We start from the raw sequence: 22428 nt of genomic DNA on the forward strand, positions 1-22428 counted from the left end.
GTTCTGGCCAATTACCTGAAGACTGGACTAAGGCACAAGTGGTTCCAATATTCAAGAAAGGAGTGAAGCACGACCCATGTAATTATAGACCGGTGTCTTTAGCTACAGTATTATGCAAACTTATGGAACATGTCATCTACAAGAACATAATGGAGCATCTTGAGAATAATAATATCCTATTTGCAAATCAACACGGGTTTCGCAAAAACCATTCATGCGAAACCCAGCTTCTATTAACAGTTGAAGACCTGGCACGAAATACGGATAACGGTGGTCAAATAGACATGCTGATACTTGACTTCAGTAAGGCCTTTGACAAGGTCGCACATGGTCGCTTGATCAGTAAATTACTGTATTATGGTATTCAAGGTAGAACACTTGCATGGATTAAGTCATGGCTCACCAATAGAACACAAAGAGTCGTAGTGGACGGTGTTTCATCAAAACCAGTAGACGTAACATCAGTAGTGCCGCAAGGCACTGTACTTGGTCCATTGATGTTCCTCCTGTTTATTAATGACATGCAGGAGAACTTGGAATGCACTTTAAGGCTATTTGCTGATGATGCCCTGCTGTACCACCAAATTACACATGACGATGATACCCTAGTCTTGCAGAGGGACTTGGACAGAGTGGGGCTATGGGCCGAAAGATGGCAAATGGTTTTTAACCCTACCAAATGTTACAAAATGTCAGTCTACAGAAATAAATCACCAGTACTGAAAGATTATACTTTATATAATCAGAAACTCTCAGGTGTTAAACAGCATCCCTACCTGGGCGTTTTGCTGTCTGATGATTTACGGTGGAATTTTCAAGTAAACAAGATCGTAAACAAGGCTAACTCAACACTTGGATTCATAAAAAGGAACTTGTATTCATGTTCTGAGGACACCAAGCGTGTAGCCTATGTTACACTTGTAAGGTCACATCTAGAATATGCAGCTGCTGTATGGGACCCTTATAGACAGGATCAAGTGGACAAGATTGAAGCAGTCCAGCGACGTGCGGTGAGATTCATAAAGCGGGATTACGACTGGAACTCTAGTGTTACAATAATGAGACAATCCCTTTCTTTGGATCTGCTGAGTGAGAGGAGAAAGGCTCACCGTGTAAAAATGTTTTATTTATCAGTAAATAATGGCATTGCATTGCCGATACCTAATTATTATCAACGTTCAATGCGTCATACTCGAAGTTATTCAAGTAATACATTTATACAGCCTAAGGCACGTCACGATTATTATTTATATAGTTTCTTTCCCAGAACAATCAAAGATTGGAACAATTTATCAATTGAACTTAGAGAAGAAAATAGTTATTCATCTTTTTGTAATAACGTAAACAAGTTCATCGCCTAATTTTTATTATCATGCTATTTTTATTGTTTAAGTATTATCTTATTTTATAATTTATTTTAATTTTTATTGTATATAGTAAGTCGACTGAATTTATGGATTACCTATTTATTATTAATTTATATTTAGATTTATATATATTTTGTCATCTTTTCTTGATACGAAAGTGTTGAAAAGTAATAAAGTAGAAGTAGAAGTCTTACAAGCTGCAATTTGATTGGGCAAATGAACAATATCCCCACCTCGACACAAAGAACGAGAAGAATAGAGACAAAAGAACTCCTTTGTAGAACAAAGATAATAGGAGACAAAGAAGTTGCGTACTTACTCATAAATTTACGTGGATATTCCGTACCCTCGGTACCAGAGCTTTCAAACTTCTCACGCCCAGTATGGCTGAGCGTCACTGGACGAGAGAAGTCTTGAAGCCCTAGAACCCAGGGTAGGTCTGCCGAAGTTCAGCTCTAAAAAGCCTTCGTCAGAACACGGTGGAATAGGAAGAGAATGGCTTTATTTCATGCCGTAACAGGTACAATACAGAAAAGGCTATATCTATACGCTAAACATATATTGACGGACATTAGAAACTTGATTGGGTGGGAGGTGGGGGGCGGGTGGTGGCGGATTTCTTTTCTTGGATGAGTTTCGGTAGGATGTTTTTTTCTTTGCTTTCCCCCATATACGATATAGCGCGAGTTATATGAACTCTATAATTATGCACAAGTAAACCTCCAATGACAACTGTTGGTATTTTTGACGATTTATGTCTCAATAAACAAATATAAAACAACATAATAATATTACAATACATAATATAATAAAGATGTAAAACTACAGAATAATAGTAGCGCGTGATGAGTCGAAGAAAACAAGCTTTTCGTATCCCTATTCCTCCATAATCTCGGCTTCTTCGCTGGGTTTAGCGCTAGACTCTTCTGCCGGCTCCGGTTTTGCTGGTTCTCCGTCTACTACACAAACAAACAAGCATTCAGACGTATTCACGGGTTCCCTGTTAGCAGAGGCCTCTTTTCTCTGTATTTCCCAGCGAAATACAGAGATATACATACATAATATTGCAAAGTTAGCAAAAAAGTTTACTAGCACTAGTAAATGAAATGGGAGCGTAATAGTTTATTTGTGAAAATGAATGCACAAAGTTTTTTGTAACTAAAAGAAAGCGCACGTTGATACGCACGAGCTCTTATGGTGTTGTATTGTAAACAGCTCAGGTTTGACCATCGTCTTTGCGCCCCCCTGACTGATGTGTGCATTTCCAACACGCTCTCGATTTGCATACCGCTGTGAAATCAACAACCCCGGCCACCACGAAAACACAACCCGAGATAGTCCCTCACTTTTAAAAAATTCCCCTGCACCAACAAAGCGCTTCTATGTAGTCTAGTAGATCATAGAAGTTGTCTAAAGGACCGAATTTTATAAAATTCCTCTAAAATTCCATGGTTGATTGTTGAAATATCGCGGAAAAGGTGGTTTTATCAGTTTTGCGGAAAGATGTTCTAAAATGGTAGTGTTTTTCAAAATGTTACAGCTTTTTTCTATTGATCTCAGCCAAACCAAATTTGACATGAGTTATCGTACACAATTGGCGGTTGTATTTGCAAAAACCCGGGTAATAAAGGTTAACATAAACGCTTTTCGAAAGGACTGAACTTCGCTGTCAATTTTTTGGGTCGGAATTCTAAATATATATCTAACTTTTTTTATCTACCACAGATTTTTTTCTAACTCTTACAGAGGCTGTATAACAACATATTGAACTGATTCGGGTAGTGTCATAAAAAAGCTAACGCTCAATTTTGCGTCAGTCTCAAATAAGTGCAAAAAATGTTGTTTACTTTTTAAGTGCTACTACATTATTGCGTGTAAATACAAATACAATTTTTAAATGTGTGCACTCTCCATACATTGGGTCATCTTTGGTAAAAAAAAAATCTAGAGCAATCGCACAAACATTGACGGTTTTGTGCGAAGTTTAAAATTGATAACGCCCTCTGTTTATGATCTGCTTATTAACGCGCGAGCGACCTTAAATTGTGAAATTACTGTTTCCGTGGTCCCGGAATTCATGTTTTGCGAGCCACAATGGCCCGAAACTCCGAAAAGATTTCCGAATAAAACGACTAGAGTGCGGGCTAGCCGGCTATAGCAGTACTATTAGTAAAATAATTATCTAATTTAGCCTATTTGTTATGCCCCAACACACACATTCATTTAATGCAGTCCAGTGAGCAGCCAGGATTTTTTTAGCAGGTAGACTGATTGAAAGTTAATGCGCAGCAAACGTGGTGCTTTACTGGTGCTCCGGGGGGAATCAAACAATCAAACCCTCGACTGCTGTGCAACTTATCTGTCGTACAAAAAAGAGTTGAAAGGTTGAAAACAGGCAAATGCAGCTCTTTACCACTATTCAAAATACATTCATATTTTATACAGCAGATTATTTTTCTAGGCTTCAGGATCAGTAGCTTTCTTCTAGCTTAGAGATTTTCAAATGACACTTTTTCTACCCCCATAGGGCGGAAGAGCACGCTTTACCTGTAGGTGAGGTCGCTTCCGGTTTGGCAGTTTCTGGTTTAGATGCTTCGGGTTTAATCTCACTATCAAAGGAACACAAAAATCATGTCAATCATGCCAAATGTGCCTGAAGTTTAAGGTTGAGAATATTGCCAACTGCGCCTCTTCCCGACTAAAGTCCACGGTACAAGTTAGCTGAATAATGAGCATACCTTGAGGGTTCTTTTGCAGGCTCTGGCTCGGAGGTGTCCATTTGTTCTGGTTCAGCTTCCTCTTTGGCTGCACTCGGTTTAGGGGCCTCGGCCTCTGACACAGGGCTATATTAAAAAAAAAACGATAAATTATTCTTCAATACAAAATCAATCAATCATTATCAATTAAAAACAATCAATCAATTGTGAGTTTAACAAACACTTTTGCAGATCTTAATTGCAGTTCATGTCAGCAATACAATTATTACAAAAAATGTCATGTATTCCTTCCATTTGATTTACTTCTCCCTTAAACCTTTTTACAACTGTAAGGCTGTTTTATTTGAAAATGATTTACCTTGTCCCTAGCAACTAAGAGCACCCTTTCAAATAAGCAGAACCTTGTCTGAAAAAACCCTATTACTGCTTTAACAACTAGCCCTATTTTAAACAAAGAGAGGAGTAATATTTACCTTTTCCTATTGACATCTTGGGCAGGGCTAGCCTGGGCGGTGGTGTCAGCGGCTGTTGTGCTACCAATAGTCTTGGGCACACCCTCCTTAGGTGTGCTAGTCCCACTGGAGCTCTTGGGCTTGTCCTCAGCATCAGGAGCAGGCTTAGGAGCAGGGGTATTACCAGAGTTTGAGGATGTGGATTTTGCCTCATCACTGCCACCATTGGCATTTTCTGCATTGCCATTGGTGACCGCCTTGTCAGAAGCATAGCCTCGAGGTCGTTTGTGTGGCCTGTTTTCCCGAACATCCCGACGACCCTCACCTTCGTCCTCAGAATCTGAGAACTCCTCTTCACAAGCAATTCTTTTGTCAGAGGCTCGGACTATAAAAGAAAAGTAAAAAATAAATAAATAAATAGGCTCTAAGTAGAGTAAGTATTTGAGGGTCATAGACTCAGCACCCCTTTAATGATGACACAACATCAAATGACTTGTACTCTTCTACAAACTAGTTAGAACTATTAAATTAGAACATTTTGCAGACCGGTAGCTAGGATTTTAAGCTGGGGGATTTGTTTACCCATATAGCAGGCCATTTTCTCATAGGTAGCTAGCACTAGCTTGCAGTAGTACCCAATTTTCCAAACCTTCAAGCCGAGTGGGAGGTTCTTTCAAACCCACTGGCTACTGGCCTGAATTGTCAACTGTACAATAAATATGTGCAGCAGCTTTGTCAAATTTAAGGAATTAAAGAAATCAGTGGGAGCAGTTGAAAAGAGTGACAGGTGAGACTCTAAGGCATTGTTTTTTATCTTTCCATCTGGTCTCTATTGTCCCAGGGCAAGTTAAACTCTGCAGAGAATAATTTGAAGCAAACTGCAGTTCACTCTGCATCAGATAGCTCCCTGGTCAGTAAAAAGTTACTAGTACTCACTGCTTATCCTCTGATTTGGGTCTTCTTCATCTTCATTGTCACTCTCTGCTGGAAAGGCATCTTCAGGAATAGCTGCAAACGATAAGATAACATAAGAAAACAAGAAAAATTTGCATTTTTTCAGTGGTGACAGACAATTTTGATATACACGCTCAACAAAAACATTCAAACTGATGTGTATTCTGATGCAAGCAAATATCAACAAAGCCATATTATTTCTCCCTTGCAAACATCCCGACTGGTTCATTCTGATGTAGAACCATAGCAGAGGGAGGATCCAATGGGCTTGCCCCCCTCCCAATATTTCTGCTCCACCCAATGATGCTTTGCATATGTTATCTAAACCATATTATTTGTTAACTTACGTTGCATCTGAACACCAGGAGCATGTGGAATCATCCTCAGATTCTCAAACAGTCTTTGCCTACAAACCAATGCACATTGTCAGATAATGTATGAGCCTGGTTACCTACTTTTCAAGGAAAAGGGTTGTACTTTGCTAAAACAGTATTTGCCTGACAAATCAATGCACATTGTGGGATAATGTAAGAGCCTTGCTATCTACTTTCCTAGGAAAAGGGGCTGTACTTTGCTAAAACAGTCTTTGCCTACAAATCAATGTGCATTGTTAGATATTGGACTAGCAATCAACTTTTTTTTAGGGAAAGAAGTTGTACTTTGCTAAAACAGTATCTGCCTACAAATCAATGGGCATTGTTAGATATGAGACTAGCTATGTACTCTGTTAGGGAAAGAAGTTGTACTTTGCAATAAGCAGTCTTTGCCTACAAACAAATGCACATTGTGAGATATGAGCCTACTTTATATATTTTTTCTCTTAGGGTAAGAAGTGGTTCTTGGCTATAAAAATGACATACATTTCACACAAAATTAACTAGTCTTCACTTTTTAAATATTGAAACTTCAAGCATAAAGATTTAGGCCAATCTTTGCATTTCTCAGCTCACATGTTGTCTCATGCTCTCCTGTTGTTTCAAGCTATTACTTTTTTCCTCAAATTCATGTCCATGTAGAACTTTGTGAAATGTTGTTTTCTTGTTTAGTGTGTGCCTCATGAGGAGATACTCTAGCATGTTCATTTGTAACTTTAGTTAAGGTATGCTATTTAAGTGTTCACTAGAATTTAGGTTCAATTGCATCACAATAAAGTCTGTCACTGCACTCAGTCTTTGCAGCTGTTGCAGATTGTTATGAACAGGAATGGACACACTATTTACAGCAATCAACCTACTTGATTTTATCCAGGTAATCGGGTGTGTTCTGATTGGTCATGTTTGACGGACTGATGTGTAGCTTAAAGTCAGGACCGAAGTACTCAAAGTAGTCGTTGTATGGCAACTCGTTGGCAATATCTGAGTCCAGGGCCACTGATGTCTCGTAGGTCCAGCAACGAGCAACATTTCTGATGGTGTAACCGCCACCACCGAGGATGAGTAACGGCAGGTTGAAGCTCTTGACAAATTCAACACACTTTGCATGGCCTGGAGACAAGTATCAAAATGAGCTGTTTCTAAAATTCACAATTTTTAAACTGGCATAATGAATTATAACTCTCATAACATTCCAAGCACGAACTATTGACTAACCTTTGAGGGAGAGATTGAAGCAGCCAAGCCTGTCGCCAGCCAGGGAGTCAGCACCACACTGCAGAACTACAGCATTTGGTTGATAGATCTCTATCACTTTAGTGATAATCTAGCAATCAAAATCATACAAAATAAGTAATTGAATAAGTAATTATTCATTATGTAAAGTAGAATTAGAAACTAAAATGGCTTCGGATCTATTGACAAATTATATCGTTTTTTGTATGCTTAGTATGTAATTATAGACCCATCACAAAATGGTTACGGGTTTTTTGGTGATGAAAAGTGTACTGCAGTTTGTTGTTTGGAAATGTCAGTATAAATTTCCAAGTATATTATAGTATACAAAAAATCACCCGGTGTTTTGATTGAGAAAATATGGTTAGGCATCATGTAGGAGAACCAGGGAGACAATCATAGGTATTATGGAAAATATATATGGAAAAAGGATAGTATTTGACATTTCTACCACAAGAAATTACCCACCTTTAGGCAGACAAAGGGAGTGTGTGACACCACAGGATGGAAGACACTATTGAAATGTTCTCCAGCAAGCCTACTTACAGGTTGAAAGATTTGTTGGTACGACTCGTCTTCAATCCCATCTCGAAGAGGAAAGTTGACGGCATAGTACTTTCCACGCCCTGCTCCAATATCCTGGCAAAATGGGCAGGCAATTGGTGTTATTCTAGTGATATTGCATTTAAGATATTTAAGAAATAGAACACAGGTTTCTATGGTGTGATGGCAGCAGCACTTGTTAAAGGTTAGGAAAACAACTTAGGCTGTTAGACAGTATGTCTTGACACAAAGAGGAAGGCCATAATGGTAATGCACCAAGCAGAATCATAGCAAAACACTGCTCAAACATGCTTAAGTTGTCAACAAAACTAGCACTGCTTGCAGAAGTCTTAAAAGGACATCAGTATAAAGACCACATCTCCCTGAATATTTGACTCCATGGTACTATATGTCATTGGTCAGGGCATGAGTGATTGCATAGGAGTAGCAATAATTATTATTATAATAATGGTTGTTTTCTTGTGTTTTTATTGGGTCACATTGAGATACTCTTGTGTACTTAACAGATTAACAAAATATATAAAATTGTAATTATTTAAGGTTACAAACTCACCCTCAAGTCTCCAGTCCCTGGGAAATACTCGCCGTACTTGTGGAAAGATACTGTCATAACCCTGTCAGTGGTGTAGAACGCTTCCTCCACCCCATCGCCATGATGAATGTCTATGTCTATGTACAGCACACGCTGGTGATACCTAGAACAATAAAAAAATGTGGTTACCAGAAATACAAAACAGCTACTGTTAACAAGTAAACAGATACAGTTAACATCACATATCTAAACTTTGTAAAGCTGTCTCTGTATTCTTTTTTAGATTTTAGAAATTTATGCACAAGAGTGAGGGCTACAAAATTTCAAAAAAATGTTTCCTAATTTTTGCTTAATCAATTGTCAATACAGACATTCACAAGTGACTTTTTTCCATGAATAAAAAAAAAATTCCCTCGATTTTCAGCTCAATTCAAGAGGTTCAAATGACCTCTTATAAACTTATTTCTGGTTAGATGAACAGGGGCAGGGATAGTATAAACTTTTTTTCTGGAATCCCACAATACAAAGCAGGCTTGTGAAGGATAATTCACAATTGATATTATTCTGGACACAGTTTTTTTTTAACCTAGCTGGACTGAACGAATTAAAAAATTGTAGCATATAACCTACTTGAGCAGTTCTAAGATAGCCAGCACAATGTCGTTCACATAACAGAAGCCAGAAGCCTCAGACTTCTTGGCGTGATGCAGGCCTCCTGACCAGTTTATAGCGATATCTGTGTGTTGCTTATTGAGCTTTACTGCACCAGCTGAAAAATGTAAGAAAGATCAAAACAAAAATTTTAAATTACACTGGATGAAAGAGAATGGCATAAAACTCAAAAATTACAAGCTAGAAAGAGATAGAAATTAGGGTTGGATGCAAAAACCATACTTCAGTGAAATCTCTTTATAAGGATATAACAAGGAATAGAAAACTGCAATGAAATTGAGGTTCTACTGTTATGGCTAAACAAGAATGGAGACATAACATTTTAGTGTCAAACAACAAAAAAAAATTCAACAAATGTGAAATAATCCTGAGCATTTTATCTAGGTGACATGACAAGAATACAGGACTGATGTAGACTTTGGTTGTATAAACTAAATTACAGAAAACTAAATACAAAATTACATACATTATTCAAAGAAACTAAAGTAAATAAGGCGGATTATCTAAATAAAGAGAGGCATTTGTACTTATGCAAAAATTCCAAGACATGTCAAAGGAAGTCACGCAAAAAATAACCCATCACGTTTTATCAGTGATGTCATTAAGGGTGTCATTAAAAAAACATGTAATAGAACATGCAACCAACAACATAGAACGACTAGGACCACACAATGCATCAATAATAATAAAATATTAATTATTATTATTATTATTACATGAAAATATATAAACATTAAATAAATGTGATATTTTATAAATATGAAAAATAATAACTTAGTAGTTAATTAAATAATCTTACCTATAGAACCTCCAGTTGATAGTTGACAGAACTCGTACAGTCCATCAAATACAGGGCAATCCTCACCAACATTAACTAAACAAAGGAAAATTTATACTATCGACTTTACATCCAATACAACCCTGTCGATGATCGATGAACTGTTTAGAAATATGCTATACCATAGCATGCAGTGATACTCTAAGTGTTACACCTTTAACCCAACATAAAAAATGAATTTGTTATCCTAAGCTGATCACAATACGCAGCTAAACTTTACATCAAGATAAAAATAAAATTTTAAGAGAATTTGGTAAGGAACTTTAAACAAGAAATGGAAAACTTGTGCTTTTGATATCAATATCTTACGCGCGTGAATAGTGAACTCTTGGATGAGTCAGTTAACCTTTTATTTCTTCGCTACCGCTCTACACTTAATCATAAACATGCATTATGAATATAAAAAATAAATGCTGATGTTTTAAGTCCTCAAATGACATTAAATTTATGACGAGTCGAGCGGAAGGCTGAAAATACGTAACGGAAGTAAAAAGTGGGAACGAAAAATGTGTACACTGGCAATAATTGGACAACAGAAACGTGGTTTGGTAAAACTTACATCTTTGCATCTGCTTCGTATAGTCGGACATGTTGTCCGGACGGATTGATTTAAGAAATTTAATGTAGTCATCTGAGTGATATCTGGTTATTTCTTCCATCGCAGCCTTGTGAGGTCGCTAAAATTCAAGGAGAGAGAACAAGTTTGAAGTTATCAACATTTCAACTTTTCATTCAAATTGACAGCCAAGAGCGATATGATTGCATCTTTACTGACGCAAATCTCGGGGCAAAAACACTCAAATCACACACTATGCATACTTACGTATATCTCCATCTTTCTGTACAAGCCATAGTTAAGCAGAAGGTTGTGTGTCATACGAATACGATGCGGTTTCATGGGATGCCCTTGGCCATAGTAGTAGTTCCCGATGTCACCTATTGTAGTGTGCACGAAATATAAGCGCGTATTATAATTGGGCAAAACTCGACTCTGGCACCGAATTACGCCACTAAACTTCATAAAACCAATCTTTAGTACTTTATCTACATTCCAAAGGGGTTATAGAGTGAAAAATTACCTTACCATCGTAATAATAGCAAACTTTTTTCTTGCCGCCAGCCGATGTGTACGCCATGCTAGTGAACTATTCGAAATTTTGATGACGGTGATTGACAGGTTTCTATGTCACATGGCCAAAAGAGGTGGAGCTTAGGTTGAAAGAGCCAATCAGAGAAGAGAGTGTTTGATTCTCCCGCGTGCAAATTTCTTTACGACGCCGATATCGAAGAGAAAAAGTCTTATTGTGGCGACTCGGTGATCTTCAAATTGATAATATTTCATGGTCTTATAACAGTTTGAGAAGCTACAGCGAATGAAAGAGCGGATCCAAAACACAGAATTGGACATCAATTTTTATTTCTAATCAAGTTACCATTTTTAATCGACAAAATTGATCAACAAACCTCTCTATTTTTTAAACCATCGTTAAGATATCCATGACCGAAAAATACGTTCTATATCCTGTTAGAGAGAGGTAGATATTTATTGTTCGAAAATCGAGTGATGCATTTCAGGAAATCCACACGCAAAACGATCGAGTAAATTTACCATGATCCTTTGCGGACTGTCGCGTCAATCATCAACCCCCTGACTCAGCATTTGTTCCAGAATTTTTAACAGCGTGACGCTTGAGGCTGTTTGAATTTAACTCCTTTTATCACAGCCCTAGTAGCAAGCAGTCGACCCTTAGAGTTAGCAGTGACAATACTGATATTGATTGAGCCAGGAAAATCCCTTCCCCGCTCGTCGGGAAATTCGAAAAATGCCCCTCAGAATACCTGCACACCGAAACTTACTACCCTAAAAAAATACCCCAGGAGCCCTAAAAATACAATTTCTAAAAATCCTACTTATTCTCAGAAATACCTTCCCTGAGGTCCGATTTTGACCCCTAAAAGATACGACGAGCATCCCTATCAGGTCGACATGGAATCCCCCCCAGTCCTCGGAAATTCGATTTCCTCTTTCGGCCGATACTCGGGCTATATCATATTTTAATACAACCTCGTCCCCATCTTGGTAATTTTTAATGTTGTATTTTCCAATAAAAATCGACAAAATTGTTGATAAGCTAAAACAGACTTGTGTTAGCCTAAATGTAGCCGAAAGGGGAGGCCTGGCTACATGTTCATTGATCACATGATATTACCACCAAAAGATGTGTCGCGTATCACCATAAATACCATGTTTTTTTCTACACGTAGGCTAGACTTGTGTATTCTCGAATTTCAAAATTTGTGTGACCACGAAAAACCAAAAGTAGCACCAGCTGGCCGTCGATAAGCTTTTACAAAGAAAATGGGGGATCCACGAGTGGCGCGAGTATTGCAATAACTCTTTTCTGTGCAAAGCATCTTGGGAAGCTTTCGCACCATTCTACGAATGCTCAGAGACGTGCTTGGCCTACGGGTCGGTAAGCTTGAAAACATTCAGCAATATATTAAGCTCTTTTATTAACTAAAACCAGTACAACAAGGATTTCAATTCACGTCTGATGTTGAAAAATATACCAGATAGGCTTGACACCTCATAATATTAACTTAAGATAATATATATTAGATAATATCCTATCTTTATTTTATCTGTTTAAACTGATTGTTTATCAACGACTGAAAAAAAGTTTTGTTTAAAGGTCTAGACCACTAAAATAATTTAACCATTATACCTTTTCTACTAATCGATTCATATTCTAGGGTTATCAGTATGAGAAATCACACTGGGAAGCAAGTCGCCTATTCTATGAAGCTTGCAAGATACAGTTACAATAAGGACAACCAATAAATCAGCGTAAGCCTGGGGTCGACACTAAAGGAGACACTAGAGATTCTCATTGCGCAAGTGACTTGCTTTAGATCGAAAGACTATGTTAGTATGAGCCCTATCCAGCGGTAATGTTGAAATCGAGTATGCGCTATTGATCCCTATTCTAAGAAAAAAAAAAACTCTGTAGCCTAGATTACAACTCGTCGTGCTCTGGGGTCTCGCCGTTATCTACGAACACCGACGAGTGCTTCAGAATCTCCTCCATGGAGAGCTTGCCATCTTTATTGTCGTCGGCTTCCTTGATCATGTGGGCGGGTTCTTCCTTCGCCATGTCATCATCTGGGAAGAGCCAATGACGGATCTCTGTCTGGTCCAGTTTGCCATCCTTGTTTTTGTCGAATGAGGTGTCGAAGTCCTTTTCGAGTTCAATTTTGGCGTCGTTGTTGGCGTCCGAGAAGGTGGCTACAGGGAAAGGTAAGATAAGATCCAACCTACAATATAATACGGGGTGTGGATCGGGTGGATACCCAGCTCCCTTTTTGTAAAAGCTTTGTTTCGATAAAAAAACAAACCAATAAAGTATCCAACCCTCGAATGATAATAAACCCTCGTCGGATGATAATGGTGATTTGAAATAATCAAAGTTTTCAATACCTAAAGTAAACAAGCAAGTCAAAGGTTTATGGTCTTTGGCTATAAGGATCAGGATATGAAAAGAAAGAGACGTACCCATATATTCAGACTTGGAGATCATTCCGTCTTTGTCTGTGTCGTGTTTCTTCAGAGTATCTTGAATAACCCATGCAGACATACGCTCGTCATCCTGAATAACGAAACCGTGTATAAAGATTATTGAATTAACATGAAAAAAATTAACATGCCACCGTACACAGCACCACAGGCGCCAGACAACCGCGACAACCCGCACAGGAACCAGCAAACCGCGGCAACCCGCACAGGAACCAGCAATCCGCGGCAACATGCACCGGTACCAGACAACCGCGCAACACAACATGCGCCAGACAGCCGCGGCAAGACGCGCAGGCCCCAGACAACCGCGGTAACACGCGCAGGCGCCAGACAACCGCGGTAACACGCGCAGGCGCCAGACAACCGCGGCAACACGCACAGGCGCCAGATAACCGCGGCAACACGCACAGGCCCCAGACAACCGCGGCAACACGCGCAGCCGCCAGACAACCGCGGCAACACGCACAGGCGCCAGATAACCGCGGCAACACGCACAGGCCCCAGACAACCGCGGCAACACGCGCAGCCGCCAGACAACCGCGGCAACACGCACAGGCGCGAGATAACCGCGGCAACACGCGCAGGCGCCAGACAACCGCGGCAACACGCACAGGCGCCAGATAACCGCGGCAACACGCACAGGCGCGAGATAACCGCGGCAACACGCACAGGCCCAGACAACCGCGGCAACACGCGCAGCCGCCAGGCAACCGCGGCAACACGCTCAAGTGCCAGACAACCGCGGCAACACGCACAGCCGCCAGACAACCGCGGCAACACGCACAGGCGCCAGATAACCGCGGCAACATGCGCAGCCGCCAGACAACCGCGGCAACACGCGCAGGAACCAGCAATCCGCGGCAACATGCACCGGCACCAGACAACCACGCCACACCACATGTGCCAGACAGCCGCGGCAAGACGCGCAGGCCCCAGACAACCGCGGCAACACGCACAGGCCCCAGACAACCGCGGCAACACGCGCAGGTGCCAGATAACCGCGGCAACACGCGCAGGCGCCAGACAACCGCGGCAACACGCGCAGGAACCAGCAATCCGCGGCAACACGCACAGCCGCCAGACAGCCGCGGCAACACGCGCAGGCGCCAGACAACCGCGGCAACACGCGCAGGAACCAGCAATCCGCGGCAACACGCACAGCCGCCAGACAACCGCGGCAACACGCGCAGGCGCCAGATAACCGCGGCAACACACGCAGCCGCCAGACAACCGCGGCAACACGCTCAAGTGCCAGACAACCGCGGCAACACGCACAACAGCCAGGGCCTCTATGTACACTAAGTAACATAAAAGTTGGCTGATCTGGCGATAGGTTTAGAGATTCTTCTTAATCGTTACGAGGGCGGAAGAAGGTTGCAATATTTCCACACGTACCCAGGATGGCAGAGGAATACAATAATTTCACACGTACCCCAAGGGGGTGGTAGAGGGATACAATACTTTTCCACGTACCCTAGGGGGGTGGTAGAGGGATACAATAATTTCACACGTACCCCAGGGTGGTAGAAGGTGACGTACTCGTGGAGGTCCAACATACCATCTCCGTTCACGTCAGCGTACTTGAATTTGGCCTCGTCCTCCGCCATCTGTTCCTTGGTGGCTTTGTCATCTTCCTTGCCCTCGGTGTGGGTGAAGTGGGCCTTCTTGAACTCTTCCCATGATACCTTGCCGTCCTTGTCTGGGGAAGTGACCGGATCATTACTTAGGACCCTCTTTAGGGACCTAGCCATGGGTGGGCACATGAAATGCGCGCATTCTCCCCCCCCCTTCCCTTAGACCGCCATAAGGCAGTCTTTCCTTATTGAACAGTTGCCAAATCTTGGAATTGTTGTACAATATATCTACGACCGCGCACCCCTAAGAGCAAGTCCTGGCTACGCGCTGACTCATAGTGTCGTAAGGAATTTTCTTAGAAACATTGCTGTGAATTCAGAGTATTTTTTTTTCCGGTAAAGATAACCCAGATGAGATAACACAATGTAAAACCGCTGATTTTACTTACTGTCGTCGTGGAATGTGACGGTGCTGTTGACTTCGGTCTTCCTGTGTTTTCTGCTGGTGTTGAGGAGTCTGAGTCTGAGTTCGTCTTCCGTCACGAATCCGTCCTTGTCTAGGTCAACCTCACTCTTCACAAGCTGTTCAAGCTTTTGTTTGGTCTCCTCGGCACTCAGACCTTTGAAATCCTTGTGGTGGTCGCCTGTGTAGAAAAAAAATAATAGTGAATACAATACAATACAATTATATTCATTCAGTGTATAAAATAAAGTGAGTAGTAGTTACCAGTCTCCGTGAGCTCATCGCCCCCACCCTGTATTTTTCTAATTATAAGGAAATAACCACAAGGGGAGAGGCTGCAAATTCACCCCCCCCCCCCCTCCTAATACAAACTGCGCTAACTAGACTACTTATTTCAATGAAATACTTCCTCGGGGACCCAGGGTGTCGCGGAGATCGGGCTCCCTGTGTGCCAGATCTCCGCGCCGCCCTGGGTCCCCGAGGATGAATGAAATAAAATACACCAGTTTTTGGTGAACGCGACTATTTGGGCTTTTTGCATTTATTCCTATTACAATAAAAGGCTTGCCCCATGACAGGTTCTCCAATAGGGTTTTGGATTCCGGATCCTAGTGTGTGAATTCCGGATTCCATGTGTTTTTTTTTTTCCCGTGGATGCCGGATTCCATTTTTGTTTCCAGGATTCTTGTATTCTGGATTCCACCTTAAGTCTTGGATTCCGAATCCTACGGTGTGGACTCCGGATTCCAGTAGCATGGATTCCGGATTCCAAGTCTTATTTTTTCATGGATTCAGAATTACCTGTCATGGGGCGAAAAGGCTGTCAGCGCGAACGGCGAATGGCAATTGCCAAATCAGGCGTGTACATAGAGGGGTGCGCAGGGTGTGCGCTTTTTGCCAATTGCACTGACGTTTTTTGAAATGAGTGTATAAGCTTCTTTGGCGACGAACAAGCAATTTTCCATTATATATTTTTACTACTTATTTTTACTTCAAACTTATTAGGATTAAAATCTTATGTATCTTTATTTACAAGGTGCCCAATTAAATATATTTTTGCTATGTCTATAATTCCGATTCCCGTATTTGTGTGCCTACGGCCCTGCGGGGGAAAAAGCGAATGGAAAACGATTCTTGGATACTAGTTTTTTTCAATTGTAAAATGGGTAACATATTTCTCTAGCCTTTTAATTATTCACGACATAGGATCGACATTAACAAGAGCACAATAGTCTAAGCTGGTATTATCAAAGTGTCTTGCCAAACATTTGGGGGTACCTGCTAATTTGGCAAATTGGACTTCAAGCAATAAAAAAAAGATGTGACTGAAAAAAAGAACTCTCCCATCCCCCACTCGACTGGAATAAGGTCCGCTGTTTTGAAGGAAAATCGAGTACCACAGCGAGCTAGCACGAGCTACCTAAGAGAAAAAGGTCAGCTAAATAGGTGAACGAACCCCCCGCTCAAAATCCTAACTACGGGCCTGCCGCATTGTCAGGCACGTCACATATACCATATACAGCACTCATTATACACACGTACTAAAGGTCTATTTTACAAAGGGAGAGGAGATACAGTAGAGAAACAAGACGTTAGATGCTCTATACCGCGCGAGTGAAAATCAGCGCAAAAGACTTAAGCGGAAAAGGGAAGAATAGGAACGGCTCTTTCTCTCCCTACTCCGTCTCCACTTGAAACCCTTACATTCGTGTAATTTCCCCCCCGCCCGTTAGCTCTTTAGTCTACTTCTTCTTTTCCTTCGCCAGTAAGAAGCCGAGATTGCGTAGGACTTTAGGTAGGATATGTTGTACTTACCGAGAAATGCATCGTGCTCGGTCTGGTCGTGTTCTTCGTTATCACCACCATCGCTTTGGTCCCCCTCGTCATCATCCTTATCATGGTCTCCCTCATCATCGTCAACATCTTTCTTGTCATCATGATGGTCATCATCTTCGTGATCATCACCTTTCTTTTCATCATGTTCGTCTTCGTCATGGTGATCGTCTTTATCGTCACGGTGTTCGTCTTTATCGTCATGTTGTTCGTCTTTGTCGTCGTGGTGCTCGGCTTCTTTGTCGTCTTGATGGTCGTCTTTTGACGCCTCTTCATGTTCCTTATCATATTCGTCTTCGCTATGACCGGGAGGAAGTTTATCTTCCGATACAACCAGAGAAATTACAAAACCTAGAAGCAGTAGCTGTAACAAGTAATTCCTAAACATTTTGATCGAATTCTAAAGCGCGGATGAAGCTAAGATCGGCAAGAAACGTAGAATGGAAAAGAAAAACTGTAAGCTTCCTTCAACTTTGAAAGCCTTTTGTTCAGACCGTATTTAAAAAAAACAAAAACAAAGAGTTGATATTTTATTGGCCAAGCTAACATGTCGTGAAATAGGAGAATTCGTGCCGCTACATCAGTGGATACATTTTTTTAAACATAACAGGTCGAAGGTAAAACGTTCAAGTACTTTAATGTTCTGCTTGCAAAAAGTTTTCAAAACAAAATAAACCGGAAGCAACAGGTGGTCTACGAAGATATTTGGCGGTCGTTGATTGGACAAAGTCTCAAACAAACACAATTCAAAAAATGGCTTGCTTATTTCGTTATATTGAAAACCAATTTAATAAATAACGACGTGATTGTATGTTATCTAAAAACAACGTAATTATATGCATTCTTGCAAACCGACAACGTAAATATACGTTGAGGGGGGGGGGGGGGGGGTGCGCAGTCATAGGTATCATATGGAAAAAGCATAGTAATTGAAGATTCCTAAACACATTGACCCCTCAACCGGCCTGTAACGGCTTTGAGAAGTACCCACAACCCAAAAAATATTTAAATGCAAAATAAACACAACAAGATGAAGATACTCAGGCATCAGTCTAAGGGATAAATGGTCTCGAAGATATGCATCCAACCAAGGCAACTACTCTTATTAAGCCAAATAATAGCACAGATTCTTCGACAAATTTCAAATCGAACAAGGAAAGAAAAGCAGAATCACCCCTTTCAAACGCTCAAACTACCACACAAGGGAGAGAGATCAGCAAACACAACTCAAGACATAAATAGATACCTTTAGTCCGATCCTCCAGGTTCATTTCCATGGCCTCAAAACACGATGTCCACTCCTTGAAGGCTTGTAAAACCACTTGGATGCCATTACGGATTGCAAAGCATTCTGGAAGATCCAGGAAAAAATTCACGAGGGGAGGGCCAGTCAACACTCCTCTCCCCAAAGTCAGATGGTCTTTTCACCCCGAAGCCAAACAAATCGATTCCAGGTCATACAGACCCAGAATAGCAGTGTAAACAATTTTGGAATCAATATGGTTTCAGAAAAGACAGCATTTAGGAGAGCTGTGATGATTCATTAGAAAATAATTTTCTCATCCAGGCAAAGCCAAACAAGAAAAAATCACCATATATTCACCTTTGCTTGCAAATATTCATAAACAAAGCACTCAATTATGTCCCAATAGACTTCATGATGTCCTGAGACACTCTCCTGATATGCTCATAGATGTATTTCTGATGAAAAATACAAACAACCATCAACTTGTGCTCGCTTCAGCACAACGACAAGGGATTAAAAGTGGGGACCGCAAAGCATTGTTGGAAAGCTAGGATACCACTGACTAGGTGCAGCAGTGTTTGACTTTGACGGGCTGTACGCGCCTGGATAGGGAAGGGCCCAAACTCTCCATAGAAAAAAGAATTAAGAAAAGCAACGCGGCTTATCCCCTAACTGTCTCCGCGGCCATTAAAAGGTTTGCGGCTTTGAGAACATCTCACAGACGATAGTGAAATCATTTAGAAAAGGTTTAGCGAGCTACAAGACAACTCAAATCTCCTTAAATCGTGCCGATAAAAAGCAATGCTCAGTACACAGGTAGGCAAAGACGTTGGTATTTTAGCACTAAAAAAAGGCTTGGAAACTGTTAGAAGGAAGAAGGAAAGTGATACAAGTTATCTAAGAGACATCTGCTGAAATAAAGTAATATTACGGTTCTTGTTGGAGATATCTATAGGTATAACCATCACTAACTACTCGCAGATTACTAGATACATTACAGGCATGGACACAAAGAAACCAAGAAAGGGATACCCTAACTATTGTATTCACCCATGTATTTATTTTCTACCATCACATCTTAGATATATATCAGACAATGAGAAAAGATTGCCTTTGGAGTACAGAAGGCGGTGATGTATTTACTCTTTCATCTGTCACCACATTTTAGATACATTATACATTTCAGGCGAATAAGAAAATATTGTCATGTTCGGGGTGACAGGCTTAATTACTTATTTCCAGTTTCACTGGGAGAAGAGGGTGCTACGTAGCTATGAGCATTTTTTGAGGGGGGATATTATAATAAATATAATAAAAATAAAAATAATAATAATTACATAGTTTATAAGCACTGATTTCCGCCAATGGACTAAATTATCATTCTAATGCCTTTCATGGCTATCATGGCTTTTTGAGATTTATTATTATTAGAAATGACCCCCCCCAGCTGGTTCAACAAGAGGTTAGAGATGTATGTTAATTCTCATCTGTTTCTTATAAAGCACCTCATGAACTGGTTGCCTAACAGCTACTTAAATGCAGGGCCATAACAGACATTTACATACTACGGGCGCATGATAAAAGAAACATTAAGAAAACTGTGTGGTCATTTCCTAATTATTCGATAATAAAACTAGGGGGAAGGCCTCCCTGGCCCTTAATAGGCATTATGGCACTGGGATGTCAACAAGGTTCTTACAGATCCAACAGGTTCAACATGATGACCTTGCTACTTAAATGTCAGCCAGGTTCTTGGGTTGGCAATCTGTATCTTGTCAATCTGCTCCTGTGTGACTCCCCTCATCAGCATCTTAGGGACAATATCGACCATGATATGCGCATACCCATGGCCACCATACTTCTTGAGCCTATGCCTTGTGTGGATATCATGAGCAATCACAATCTTGTCTTCATATCCTTCATCAAGTAAGAACTTGATGTCTTGGATTCTCTGTGAATCAGATGGCATGTCGGATGCAAGGTTTGCCTGGTAGAATAGAGTCTCCATTCCAAAGAGATCCCACTCAACATAACAACCTGTGGCTGCCAACTCCACTAGTTTGCTCCGGTTGAATATTGTGCGGTCAGTATGAGACATGACAGTTCTACTTATATCACCACCAGCCTCTTGAAGGATCCGGATGATTTCCTCTGGTGCACTCTCGTCACGGCCTGGGTGAATGATCAAAGGGGCCCCGGTCTCTGCTTGGGCAGCGGCAGATGCCTGAAGGGATTTCTTTTCAATTGGGGTGAGTGGCCATGAGCACCCTACCTCTCCAATGACTCCACACTTGATGTTAGTTCCTTCCACACCTACTGTCAATTCATTAACCATTTTCTGTAAAAAAAAGTCCAGCTTAGCTTTCAACTCTGAATGAAAATATTTGTAATGATAACAACAATCTTAAATGATTATGTCCATTGATGACCATGATTAACAATGTTAATAGCTGCCGAAAAGAGGATAAAAATACTTCACTTCCAGTGTCAAGAGCAGGATAACAGCACATGACATAGCATAGCTTTTTGAGTGTTGTCCATAAATTAAATCACAGTTGCTCCTCTATCTGAACAACAGCTTAAAGTTAAGAATTGCAAAATGCAGTTTCTTCATAGGGCTAAGTCCAAAACTATGTCCTAATTACAATCAAACCTTGATTTTTCAACTGAAGTAAATAAAAGTTTGGAACAACAATGACAAGGGTACCCAATTGAGGCACATCCATGTGGTGGCTCTTCGCCTGGGGGCGAGAGCAACTTGGAGCAACTCTCTGCTCTTACGAATGGCACATAGCACGAATTATCATATCTGTGATAATCGTGTGGCTTGGCTAATCAACATATAGATATTAAAGGACTACCTGTACACCAATGCAGAATAATTAATACCTGAGTCAGCTCCTCTATTGGAGCATTCTTAATCTCAGGTGGTAGGGTGTGGTCAAGATAATAACCAGTCCCACAGATAATATTGACATCTGTTGCCATGGAGATCTTCTTTAGAGCCTCAACATTTCTCATAATTCCATAAGTTGTGTTATCAACAATGGTTGAACCACCCTCTTTTTTAAACTCTGCCACTTCAGCGATGATTTCTTCAAGGGGCTCATCGCCAAGACTTAAGTTAAAGGCATTACTGTAAGGGTTTTGTCTTAGCCAGTACAGGTTCTGCATGGTGATCTCTTTTTTGCTGCAAAGATGAAGATCTTGTTCACGGCTTGGCTTGAAGTAGCAGCTCTTATAATCCATGACCATATGCTCATGCGTCAAAGTGCGCCCAAGTTTCTGAGGCTGAAGTAGTCCACAGACGGTTTGAGCCATTCCTGAAGTCATGATGTTATTTTCTGTAAAAAAAGGAAATGTTTCACTTTCCTATGGTGCTACTGTATATGTATTCTTTGAGGCAAATATGCAAAATACAGGCCCTGAAACACTAAGGGGCATGATAAAAAGACAATAAAAAAGAGCGCACCCCTGCTATGGTTATAGGTACTAAGGGTAGAAAAATATAGGGAACCATTTGAAAACAGTTGTATTTAAATTCTTTGCAGACTAAAATGAAAAGCCTGTTAGCTGTCGATTTCCATAAATGAAAAATTCCGTTTACCCAAAAGAGTGGTGTTCTCTTGCTGAGACCCCCCCCTCTTCTCTGATAGAATACAGATCTTTCGTAGTCTTTGCCTGGTTTTGGGTACTTATCTTTAGGTAGATATGCAGCCAGGGATAATCAACGAGCTGTGAACGAGCTGCTTATTTGATGTTTGATTTCAAAATTATTCTACGATCAATAGTTTAGGATACTAACCGGAAAGCTGGAATTCTGAAGAATCCTGTTACGCTATTGCCTGACAAAAAGGGGTTTCTAAGACCTGTCCTTTGTGGTAAGTGTTTGGGTGCAGAATTTGATGGAACAGGTCGAGCGTCCATGCAAAACAGCCAACTCGAGTGTCACTCGCACGTTCGCTCGTAATGAGATCATAAAGCACGTGACCTATGGGCGTCTGTTTAAAACAACAGCATTACGAGCAAGAAAAC

At 40.8% G+C, this 22428-nt stretch overlaps 3 protein-coding genes across 4 annotated transcripts; all 3 read right to left on the reverse strand.

Moving 5' to 3' along the window:
- Window positions 1-2102: 2102 nt before the first annotated feature.
- LOC5522239 (probable histone deacetylase 1-B) lies at window positions 2103-10885 on the reverse strand. Of its 2 annotated transcripts, none has more exons than XM_032367577.2 (15): window positions 10788-10885; window positions 10527-10639; window positions 10263-10380; window positions 9665-9739; window positions 8824-8962; window positions 8215-8356; window positions 7644-7736; window positions 7080-7188; window positions 6725-6974; window positions 5838-5896; window positions 5473-5544; window positions 4558-4921; window positions 4106-4210; window positions 3915-3976; window positions 2103-2323 (listed from the first exon to the last, which is right to left on the reverse strand). In XM_032367577.2, exons 1-15 carry the CDS (start codon window positions 10837-10839, stop codon window positions 2244-2246), a joined length of 1833 nt encoding a protein of 610 aa, XP_032223468.2. In that variant the 5' UTR covers window positions 10840-10885; the 3' UTR covers window positions 2103-2243. The 2 variants fall into 2 exon arrangements, with proteins under 2 accessions (XP_032223468.2, XP_001641983.3); XM_001641933.3 differs by having other exon boundaries at window positions 2103-2326.
- Window positions 10886-12199: 1314 nt separating this feature from the next.
- Window positions 12200-17627, reverse strand: LOC5522238 (calumenin-A). Its single transcript, XM_001641932.3, has 5 exons — window positions 17130-17627; window positions 15301-15495; window positions 14792-14976; window positions 13257-13350; window positions 12200-12989 (listed from the first exon to the last, which is right to left on the reverse strand). The coding sequence occupies exons 1-5, from the start codon at window positions 17533-17535 to the stop codon at window positions 12721-12723; spliced, it is 1149 nt and encodes a 382-aa protein (XP_001641982.2). The 5' UTR covers window positions 17536-17627; the 3' UTR covers window positions 12200-12720.
- A 1804-nt stretch (window positions 17628-19431) lies between these two features.
- Window positions 19432-22417, reverse strand: LOC5522237 (phosphotriesterase-related protein). The gene is made up of 3 exons (XM_001641931.3): window positions 22199-22417; window positions 21283-21737; window positions 19432-20731 (listed from the first exon to the last, which is right to left on the reverse strand). Exons 2-3 carry the CDS (start codon window positions 21724-21726, stop codon window positions 20123-20125), a joined length of 1053 nt encoding a protein of 350 aa, XP_001641981.1. The 5' UTR covers window positions 21727-21737; window positions 22199-22417; the 3' UTR covers window positions 19432-20122.
- Window positions 22418-22428: the final 11 nt, after the last annotated feature.

The sequence above is a fragment of the Nematostella vectensis genome, chromosome 4 (genome assembly GCF_932526225.1).
Source record: "Nematostella vectensis chromosome 4, jaNemVect1.1, whole genome shotgun sequence".
Lineage (NCBI taxonomy): Eukaryota > Metazoa > Cnidaria > Anthozoa > Actiniaria > Edwardsiidae > Nematostella > Nematostella vectensis.

Coding starts and splice junctions, on each gene's coding strand:
- LOC5522237 (XM_001641931.3), bottom strand. CDS start 21,726: ATGACTTCAGGAATGGCTCAAACCGTCTGTGGACTACTTCAGCCTCAG. Junction 20,732..21,282: donor CAATAGAGGAGCTGACTCAG/GTATTAATTATT, acceptor TTTTTTTTACAG/AAAATGGTTAATGAATTGAC.
- LOC5522238 (XM_001641932.3), bottom strand. CDS start 17,535: ATGTTTAGGAATTACTTGTTACAGCTACTGCTTCTAGGTTTTGTAATT. Junction 13,351..14,791: donor TCACCTTCTACCACCCTGGG/GTACGTGTGAAA, acceptor TTCGTTATTCAG/GATGACGAGCGTATGTCTGC. Junction 12,990..13,256: donor CTCCAAGTCTGAATATATGG/GTACGTCTCTTT, acceptor CTTTCCCTGTAG/CCACCTTCTCGGACGCCAAC.
- LOC5522239 (XM_001641933.3), bottom strand. CDS start 10,839: ATGGCGTACACATCGGCTGGCGGCAAGAAAAAAGTTTGCTATTATTAC. Junction 8,963..9,664: donor ATCAACTGGAGGTTCTATAG/GTAAGATTATTT, acceptor TACATTTTTCAG/CTGGTGCAGTAAAGCTCAAT. Junction 4,211..4,557: donor CAAGATGTCAATAGGAAAAG/GTAAATATTACT, acceptor TTTTTAATATAG/CCCTGTGTCAGAGGCCGAGG.